Raw genomic sequence first — 10,086 nt, 5'->3', positions numbered from 1 at the left:
CGGCGAAAGGTTACAGAGCTTATGTCCACTTCAAAGTGATAACTACTGGGTATAGCAGCGTGTGATTCAGCTGGAAATTGAGCAGAGTCCCAGCAAATGTGTGAGTCATCAACATCGCCACAAGTACTGTTTACCAACACTTCCTCTCTCACATGAAGGTGGCCTGCAACCACCTCGCCCTGATAAAACCAACCATCCTTACATCTGTTTACAATGTGGGTCTTAAGTGTTTGATGTAGAGGGCGAGGCTCCTGGTCAGATCATAAAAAAGATGTGTCTGACAGACTACAGACTTCCCTTGTGGAGCAAAGCAGACTGAAACGCCATCTTTCAAATACGGGTGGCGCCCTCTGCTGGTGACATATGAAAGAATGTCCATATACAGTAATGTCCACATTTTCAGACCAAAAGTGGGAAAGCTTTTTAAAGTTAAATCTTTACCATAAACAATTCCAATTGTTTCCAATTATGTCCAAACTGTTTTTACAGTTTTTATTTAGTTTCTCAAAAATCTGATACTGACGGACTGATATCAAATACATTTTGATTTCCTTTCTTAAAAGTTTTTTCTAATATTGGTAGTTTTCCAAATCTTGGTAAAAGGAGTGGCCTCTCTCAGGCCTCTCTTGTGATTTGACAGCTGTATGGCACACGTCAACCCTCCCTCACTCAACACCTCTGACTGACACTCTTTTCTTTTCTTTTTTTCATTCTCCGGCACCTGTGCGAGACTGTCAGACAAGCTCACAGTGTGACTGCTGCCATCTCTGCAGAGGAACAACAGGCTGTGTGACAAAGGTTCCCCGTCGCTGCCCGGGGGGACCCCAAATGTCCAGGCAGGTAGGTCCTTATTTCACTCAGGGTTAAAGGTTAGGCTTCATCAAGGAAACAGGGTAGCCAGGGGTATAGTTGTAACATCAACCCTTTTCTTTTTTTGGTTATTCATGCAGTGTGTATCCATCTGTCTCTCCAGTGGCTTTGCGCTATCTATTTATAGGGCTGCTAGGACATTAGCTCAATGTCTGTGCAGAAATGTCATGTAAGACATAAGGGCCTCACTGCATTCATTTGTAAATGTGAAGGTCAAGAAACAGCTTCAATTTTATTCTTAAACGAGAGAGGTTGACCTTTTACTTGTATCAATTTGTGCAGCCAAAGTGGAACACTGATAACATGGAAATGACTTTTACAAAGAGGAGGATTACTGATAAGAACAACTGTAAATATAGTGGGATCCATCAAATCATCTTGTTTCTGGAAAATAAAATCCACCGACTGAGCTGACCGCAGCCAGGTTCATATGAAAATCTTTGTGTAATATACATACATGCCTAAATCAAACAAATTCAGTTTATAGCCACGTCCATCTTCCTCCTTCTCTTTATCTCAGGGAAGGGATGGAAGAAAGCTATGAGACATTTGAAGAGGAGTTAGGGCCACCAAGGGTAGATCCTCCTCCACAGAAGCCTGTTCGACAGATCCGCAGACCAGGTGGCGACACACACACACACACACACACACACACACACAAACACAATCTGTATGCCTGCACATAAAAGCCTTCATCCATTGTACATATATTATACAACTCTATAAATACTTAGCACAGGGAGCCACTGAAATATGACTCCTGGTCAAAGGCAACACAGTGATAATGCAGCTCAGCCATGCTGAATGGATGGTGGGTGTAATAAGCCTCGCTCTCTGCAAACACACATAAAGTCCTCCTTGTGGTGAGGCAGAGCTCTTAAGAGTCTAAAAAGACCACGTGGGAGAATGTATTTTTATTTGCCAGCACTTTGGTCCAGACTGAAATCTTGTACTTTAGGTGGCACCCTAAGTTTTTATCTACAGTGTCAAATTAGTTTGCCCTATCATTTTATTGTCCAATGATTACAATTACGACAGAATACCTGCAGATATATTTTAATTCCCATCATTGGCCTCAGCTGTACTTTGTGTTTAGTGCTAATTATCATGTCATTGTCTTTCGATATAGTACCTTACGTTTTAGCTTCTGTTTAGCGTTTCTACCGCGGGCAGTACTCTTAAATGTAGGCAGAGTTATTACCAGATAGTGAACTGAAAAACCTTTTCATTGGTTGTGTAGATGGTAACCATAGATTTGTGAAAACTCGCAAAAACTCGCTTTCCGATAATCTACGTATATTAGCTTTATACATTAGATTTCAATGCTGAACTCTAACCATCTCATGAGACTTGGGGGTTACCATTGCCTTCCTCACTGCTCTATCCCACTCTCGCTGTATTTGCTCTACACCAACGATGCAGAGGAGCTTCTGCACCAATCACAGACTTGTAGCTCCACCTTTTAGTGTCGGATCAGTGTGCTCGGTACCTCAAAGGCTGATGAAAAACCGTTCGAAAAACGATAGAACCGAAGAATTTGTTGTTATCGTACCCCTATGTATATAACTCTGTCTTGTTCTGTTCTTGTCTATTTGCATACTTGTATTTTTGTGTGGAAAATAATTGCATGGTTAAAGAATAATGAAATAAAGAAAAAGAATACTGTTCTAATGTGAACTGAGCTGAAATGAACCAGAGTGCTCAGTGGAAACGGGGCTATTGTCAGCATGTTGACTGGTGTTGTAGCTCCATGCACAGCCTCACATAGTCGCCAGCATGGCTGTAAGATCTCAGTTAATATGTCTTTTAATAAAAAGAAAGGTTGGCACGGTACACTTGTATTTCATGTAAATGAGAGTCTGTCAGCCAACGACAATGTGTGAAGATACATCAAATTAATGGTTGTTGTATATGATTAATGATATCACCCCTCAGTAAATCTCCATCTGTCTTTTTCAGAAATGTACGCTACAAGGAAAGCCAGAGAGGTTAGATGGAAAACATCCAACATCAACAATATTTCACTGTGTTTATCATTGATACATCTTTCCCTCTTATCTACATGTTGTTCTTCAATAGGAAATGCCTCCATTTCCACAGCAACCAAGAGCAGAACCCAAGATTTTACCCAGGGAGCCCAGCATCCCCAGAACAAGTGAGTCTTCCCCTTCTCTCTCTCTCTATCCTTAACCCCGTCATCTTTCATTGTTTACAGTACTGAGTTGCAATAAAAGCTTCCACTCCTCTTTCTTCCGTTTCCTTCAGCATCCTTACATAAAGCCTCGTCCATCAAAAACCTGACCCAGATTGAAACGCCGTGGGAGAATGTCACCCTTAACCGCTGTCTGTTTGTGGCCATTACCATCCTGGTGCTCACCTCAGGCTTTCAGAGGCTTCATGGCAAGTACACTAAAAGTAAAAGCACTGTTACAAAATGACATGGCCACTCTGACTAAGTGGTCTCTTTTTTAAAAACAAAACAAAACAAAAAAAACAGAAACTCTGCGTGGTCCGGGGATGGCAGAGGAGGAGGAAGAAGTTGGACTGACAGTGAGACAGTTAGGCCCCTTACGACACAGAGGACAACCACAAGAGGTAAAGACAGTAACAAGTAACTTGGACTCTCCTATTTTCATCCAACTGTACATGAACCATAGTTTGCACTGTGTCAACCGTATGCATTCTCCCTCTTCCAGCCCGAGACAACTCTATGGGAAGTCATGTTTTGGTGGCTCCCAGATCTTGATGATGATGATGAAGAAGATGACGATGATGGACAGGTCAAAAGAGGAAAGTCAAAGGGCAGAGTGACAGCACGAGCATCACAAGGTCTCAGAAACAAACCAATGCCAGACAAAAAACTCATGAAACAAAGAGAAGGGAAGTTAAAGGACAGGAGAGCCAAGAAACCCAGGGACAGAGAAATCAAAGAGAAGATGGAAAGAGATAAAAAGGAGGAGCCTGAAGCAGCAGACAAGGATGAAAGAAACGAGGAGACAGAACCAGAGAATGATAAAAAGCCAGAGCAAAAGAAAGAGAAGAAAAAAACTCAAAAGTGAAGGGTTGATACTACTGTGGCGAATCATTTTCTAAACAGTTTTCACCCGGATAGAATTGTTAACATTTATTAAAGGTGGTTATGTTGAATTCAGTAATAGATTTTCCGTCAAATCTTTCAAATAGGTAAGCACCGCTGACACTCATAAATACTGTGTGCTTCAGGTTAAACGACCTCAATGTCAACGTGTTACAGATTCTTGTTGCTTTGTTTGACAGATGTGTTTGGTGTGATGGAGCAAATGAGTTAGCTGTAAAGACACTTTCTTTTCATTTAATGTTCTGGCTGCTTTATCGTAAATCCCCATGTGATCATTTGATTCACTTTAGTGTTAAAAAGATCTACAGCTTCAATAAATTGCTTGTCAATCGTGCCAGCTCAGTTATCTGTCAATAGTATGTAAATTAAGATTGATATTGGGGTTAATGTAGAATAGTCCAAACTTAGCCTGAGGTCATCTGAGAGCCCAGTTCAAGTGTCTTCTCCCAGAGTAAAGTCAAGCTTTTATCCTGATCAGCAACCTCAAGCCTAAACACGTCAAGAACTTCTGCAGCATCGCTCTCCTATGCCACATTCATATGATCAAGCGATACATCAGTTAATCTTTCAGTGTGTAATTAAACAGACACTAATAGGCAAAGGTTGTTTTTTTCTCCACAGAATTTAATTAGAAAAACAGAATCTTAAAAGATGAGCTATTTTAAATCATAGCTCCATATCCAGAATCTAAGCATTTATACAAAACAGTGTGGTCAAACGGGCTGCCCTACACATTTACATAAACAAAATGTCATTGAAAAACACCATGAGAGAAATCAGCCATGATTAGCTGGTAGGGGATCAATTATTAGACATGAGGCCGTCAGGGGGAGGTGGCCTCATTGGCATGGGGGGCATGGGCATCTGATGGGGCATATGAGGGGTACCCGGAGCACCTGGTGGGAGAGGGGGCATCCCTCCTGGCGGTGGAGGGTGCATAGACTCATTTGGTGGGCGAGGTCCCCCTCCACTCATGAGAGGAGGAGGGCGCTTCACACCTACAGAAGGTGGGGGTCCGCTGGACTGGGTGATGGCTTTCTCCACTTTGAAGTGGAACTGTAGGAAGAACTGGGCGGAGAAAATAAGGTGAAAGACAGGTTTAAACACAAAATTTCCACATTGCAAAATGATATACCCAGACTGGCTTTGAAGCAACAAATATGAGATAATCAGATCATCAGTACCTGTTTAGTTTCTCTGTTCCAGTGGGTCCAGAAGCGGTTTTCTGCTTTATCAATTTCTCTACTGGGGACCTAAAAGAGAAAAGCTGATCATGTTATGTCACAGCAAGGAGACGCATGCTACAGAGCACAGCAGAAGTGCAGTTACCACTCACCTTAAAGGCAATAGTCTCATATGGTTCGGCAGCCAAAAGCAGGTACTGCCAGCGACGATCAGGGGGTTCGATACGCTGCTCATAAGCAGACATGAAACGATGCCGGGGTCCAATTCCTTCAGCGATCTCTGGGTAATCAATCTAATGAATAGAGAGATTTGTGTTTGAAAGTCAGGCCGCAACAATTAAACACAATATTTAGTCATTACTACTGCGGTAGAAGGTTTTGCAGGTTGAAACACAGGGTGATGCTTTGAATCTGAGATGATTTCAGTTCTCAGCCACTTAATTCATTTGGCCAACAGGACCACATTTGTTTCATTAACTCAGGAAAAACCACAGGTATGTGACTGACTAGAGTTGGCTAATACATCAATATTATATTGTACATGATATGCCATTAGATATTACCTTACATTTTGGATATCGCATTATCACATAAATACTGTCTTCACCTGGTTTTATAAGGCTGCAATACATTAAAGTGATGTAATATTCTGAATTCATCACTCTTTTCTAGTGTTTGCCCACTTTGTCATTATATCCACATTACTGATGAGTGTCAATATTTAGTGAAAAGTCCAGTATTCAACTTTACAATAGCATCGCAATATAGACAGTTTTATATGTGGCCAAGAGCAAGTACTGACTTTAGCTTGTGGCTCTGTATTAAATTGATGTTTCAGACTAAGAAAAGGTCCGTTTTTTAGAAGTACAGTATATAGACATCCGTGAGAGAGCAGGGATGTAGAAGCGGGAGAATATGTTTACAGCTGTTTCAGTGGTGAGACAAGATCACATAAAAGGCAAAAGTAATGATTTAAGCAAAATCAATAACCTCTGACTTAAGGGGAGCTTTAATATTAATTTATTTTGTTTAGGAATCTTCTCAAAACAACAAATGATATTCAAGTCAACAGACTTAACATTGAGATTCCCAACAATCACACTCACCTGGAAAAGTAAGGACTGCTGTCCGGTCTCTGGGTCCCTCTGTTTGGTTACTATAATAAAGAGGAAGACATGGGTCATACTGTATGTTAAAATGCAAACATTTGCAGTGAAACCACGATCAACATGTCTGCAATAATAAATAACAAGCTTACCTTTGTATCCTGGTCGACCAATTTTGACAAACTTCTTAACCTCAACTTTCACTTTTGCTGGAGCTGGCTGAGCAGGAGCTTCTTTTGCCTCTTTGGCTGCTCTCCGTGCTCTGAAACAAACAAAATATACAGTTTTTTTTACTTCATGAACACACAGGGCTGTGTATCTGTCAATTCCCAGCAAGTGGAGGTGTGTGAGGTGGACTAAAATCAGCCACAGAAAACACAACATAGTGCACTTACAAGTTAGTCTGATGTTTCTTTCCTTGTGTGTGAGCCAAGTAGCTTCCCTATAATGCAGAGGAGAGCAGTTTGTCAGGCAAAATAGTCAGACAACAAGACATAACACCAAGTTCAGATAACATAATCTAGGAATGCGTCAAAATGTGCCTCCTCACCTCATTGTTATGAAGTGTCAAGCAAAGTTTGCACTCGTAGGATCCTAAATGATTCTTCATAAAGTAGGGATCTTTGTTGATGTCAATGGTCTCCAGGGCCAGCTGACGTAACCGCTCTCGCCTATCACGGTTACTCTCAGAGGCGGACGCCACCCCACCGCTCCCCGTCTTCCCTCCAGCTCGATGCTGGAAATCCATCTTTGCAGGGTGATGGGTTCAATCACGCAGACACCCGCACGTTCGCCCAGTTAACACTGGACAGGTACTCAAAGTAGATCCTTGCTGATTATCTGAGGAAAAATAAAGCACACACAGTTTCCAACAGTGCAAATAAAGAATAATGTTAATTTATTATTTACCATCCTCGATTATGGTGCAAAACAGTAGCATGTACAGAGTTACACTTCCACTTGTGAAAAAATAATCTACGACTTGACTCTGTATTTGCTGTGTTGATAATTTACCTAACTGCTGAGAATACTACAATTTGAATTTTCGTCATGTCCTCATGCATGTACACTGCTTGAGGATCAAATTAAGTAAAGTAAATGTACCTTTAATTTCATAGGAAAAGTTAAACAACAAATACTACAGGGACCTAACGCAAAAGGCAAGGTAAAGCACCTTTCAACAAAAAGGTTATTCAAAGGGCTTTACATAAAATATCTAAAGCATTGGAAAAAAAAAACACATACAATGAAATGTTTCTTTAAAAAATACAAACAAGCGAATTAAATCATTTTAAGTCAAATAAAACCAAGAATATCAACGAACATTAGTTTCAGTGCAGTATAAGCAGTCAGTAAATGTTTTTGTTTAGTAAAAGGGTGACGTGTCCAGCCAAATAGCTCAAATTACTTCAGTTAGTTTACCACAGGTAGTAAGCAAATTAGTTTTATACACACTAAAATACACTGTATTCTATCGTGATCTCTACAAACTCCAGTTAGCTTCAGCACGTTAGCATAGCGTAACGCTAGCTAACATTACTGAATCAAAATGCTAATGCTAAGCTAACTGTGTTACCAGCTAGAAATGGGATTTTTACAAATCTAAGAAAATAAACAACAAACAAAATAAGTATCTGAATATTTGATAATACGTTTTTTGGTTTACACGGCGAAATGATAACTCATAGATGAAGGGATATTGTAGCTAAAACAGTTTACTTTGCTCAAAACACTCACCGATTCAACAACGTTAGGCTCATGCCGATGTAGATGTAGGGCGCACTGCGCATGCCCAAGTCACTTCTTCTTCTTCGGCTTTTGGCGGTTGACAAACGGCTTCAGGAGCATGACCGCCCCTTCTGGACCTGGACTCCCCTGACAAAATCTACTAATCATCAGGTTAACTCATTTTCTTTATCAATAAGACAAATACCCACTAACAGCCCTCCCAGCACGCACGCACGCACACACACACACACACACACACACACACACTTACTTTATATTATATTGTAGCGACCCTGCAGTAATGTGACTTTATAATGGTTGTGTTCTAAAGTTCTGTGATTTCCGATTGTCAGTGAACGTGTTTTAGGTAGACAGGTATGTGGTTGGATGAGTGAGCAGGGGGCGGGAATGAGGTAGGAAGTGAGTGTATGACTGGATGTGATGGAGAGAGCGCTGGAGACGAGCTCAACGCTGTTACTTTTTGTTTTGGCGTAGTTACGGCCGACAGTAACTGTTCGTTCTAATAATAAAGAAAGGTGAGACCAACTCCTCCTCATTCATCTTTCGTCCGGTCGGACGTTACATTGGTGTCAGAAGTAAAAAAACCGCCGGAGTTTGACTTGCTACCATCCACCGCGGCTAGCCCCGTCACAGCTAACTCTGTGGTCAGCTTGCGGTATGGCTGCGCGGCGGGAAAAGACCGACGCTCGTCCGAGAATCAAGGAAGAGGTGGTGGATGATGCTTATGATGTGTGGTCGGGACGTGAGGCGGAGTTCGACCGTGCTTCTTCGGAGCATGTTGCTCGCCTGAGACAGACCGCCAGGAGGCTAGCTGCCGATGCCGGCTTCGGCTCGAACGCCGGAAAGAGCGCCGGCGGGAGAATGTGTGCTGGGGACATCGCGGGGCCGAATGTAAACAAAGATGGCGGTAACTTCCAAGTGAAGACGCCGAAATACTCCGGTAAGGCGGACTGGGAGGCCTTCCATGCCCAATTTGAACTCTTAGCAAAGGCGGCAGGCTGGTCAGAGGACAGTAAAGCACTCCAGCTGGCCCTGTGCCTTACAGATGAAGCTTTGACATGCTTGCTGCTGCTTAGCCCAGCTGAAAGAGATGACTATGCGGCTTTAGTTGGTGCGCTGCAGCGGCGTTTTGGACAATGCAACCAACCCAGTGTCCTACGCTCGGAGCTATCAAATAAACAGAGGCAAGCCGGGGAGCCGCTTCGTGGGTTGGCTAATGACATTGAGACAATGGTGAGGAGAGCATACGCCCACATGCCCACTGAAGTTCAATGCGAGCTGGCCAGGGACCAGTTCATCCGAGCCATAAAGCCTAGGGAACTGCGCATTCAGACACAGCTAGCGCACCCCCGCACTCTGCAGGAGGCACTGGAGCTGGCCTTGGAGAGGGAGGTCGTAGGTGAGGCTTCGGAGAGCGACCACGTCGGGGGCAGCCCTGTTGTGAGAACTGTGGTGCAGGAGGGCCCGGGCCAAGAGAAGCCAGCATGGGTGAATGAGTTGACTGAGCTCATCCGTGCTGTGTCACTGCAATCACAGCACAACAACAACCGTCCTCGCCGGGGCCCTCCTGTGTGTTGGACCTGTGGCCAGCCTGGCCATATCAGTGTGCGGTGCCCCAAGCAGGCTGGTGTCCAGGGAAACGCCCCGGGGTCTGTGTAAAAGGGACGACGCAGACCCTTGCTCCTGTGTCCCAACATGCCACGCCTCCTCTGGACGGAGCCCAGCTGTACAGACGGGGGAGCGAGGCTCCACTCCCCCCAGAAGCAGACGCCACCGCTGAATCTGCGAGAGTGGTGGGCTGGACCCACGTGGGAGGCTTTTGCCATGTTCCCATCACCCTGGCAGGCGCTCCATGCATAGCCCTTGTTGACACCGGCTCCACAGCAACGCTGATGAGACCTGACGTGGTCCCAGCAGGGATACAGTTGGAACCTACTGTGGTAAAGTTGCGAACAGTGACTGGTGAGTTAGCCCCTATGCTTGGAAGAGGGGTGGTGGCTGTGCAAATTGGGGGGCTATCAGTGAACTTTAAGGTGTGGGTTGCGGCAGTGCAGGACCCCTGCATATTAGGACTGGACTT

General features: G+C 43.7%; 2 protein-coding genes across 7 annotated transcripts; one reads left to right on the top strand and one right to left on the bottom strand.

Annotated features, from left to right (window-relative positions):
• The first annotated feature begins 720 nt into the window (after positions 1–720).
• Positions 721–4,301, top strand: LOC310958032 (uncharacterized protein). Of its 6 annotated transcripts, XM_083928822.1 has the most exons (8): positions 765–840; positions 1,153–1,294; positions 1,391–1,491; positions 2,830–2,858; positions 2,950–3,025; positions 3,136–3,270; positions 3,368–3,465; positions 3,567–4,301. In XM_083928822.1, the coding sequence occupies exons 3-8, from the start codon at positions 1,398–1,400 to the stop codon at positions 3,927–3,929; spliced, it is 795 nt and encodes a 264-aa protein (XP_083784948.1). In that variant the 5' UTR covers positions 765–840; positions 1,153–1,294; positions 1,391–1,397; the 3' UTR covers positions 3,930–4,301. The 6 variants fall into 6 exon arrangements, with proteins under 6 accessions (XP_083784947.1, XP_083784951.1, XP_083784950.1 ...); XM_083928821.1 differs by lacking the exon at positions 1,153–1,294 and having other exon boundaries at positions 721–840; XM_083928825.1 differs by lacking the exon at positions 1,153–1,294 and having other exon boundaries at positions 739–836; positions 2,971–3,025; positions 3,151–3,270.
• Positions 4,302–4,682: 381 nt separating this feature from the next.
• sf3a2 (splicing factor 3a, subunit 2) lies at positions 4,683–8,036 on the bottom strand. Its single transcript, XM_083927926.1, has 8 exons — positions 7,995–8,036; positions 6,808–7,097; positions 6,653–6,699; positions 6,410–6,519; positions 6,258–6,307; positions 5,304–5,444; positions 5,152–5,220; positions 4,683–5,035 (listed from the first exon to the last, which is right to left on the bottom strand). The coding sequence occupies exons 2-8, from the start codon at positions 7,003–7,005 to the stop codon at positions 4,769–4,771; spliced, it is 882 nt and encodes a 293-aa protein (XP_083784052.1). The 5' UTR covers positions 7,006–7,097; positions 7,995–8,036; the 3' UTR covers positions 4,683–4,768.
• Between the last annotated feature and the right edge of the window lie 2,050 nt (positions 8,037–10,086).

The sequence above is a fragment of the Echiichthys vipera genome (genome assembly GCF_963691815.1).
Source record: "Echiichthys vipera genome assembly, chromosome: 15".
NCBI classification, from domain to species: Eukaryota; Metazoa; Chordata; class Actinopteri; order Perciformes; family Trachinidae; genus Echiichthys; species Echiichthys vipera.
The sequence above is the reverse complement of the archived record's forward strand: the minus strand, read 5'-3'. Positions and strand labels throughout refer to the sequence as shown.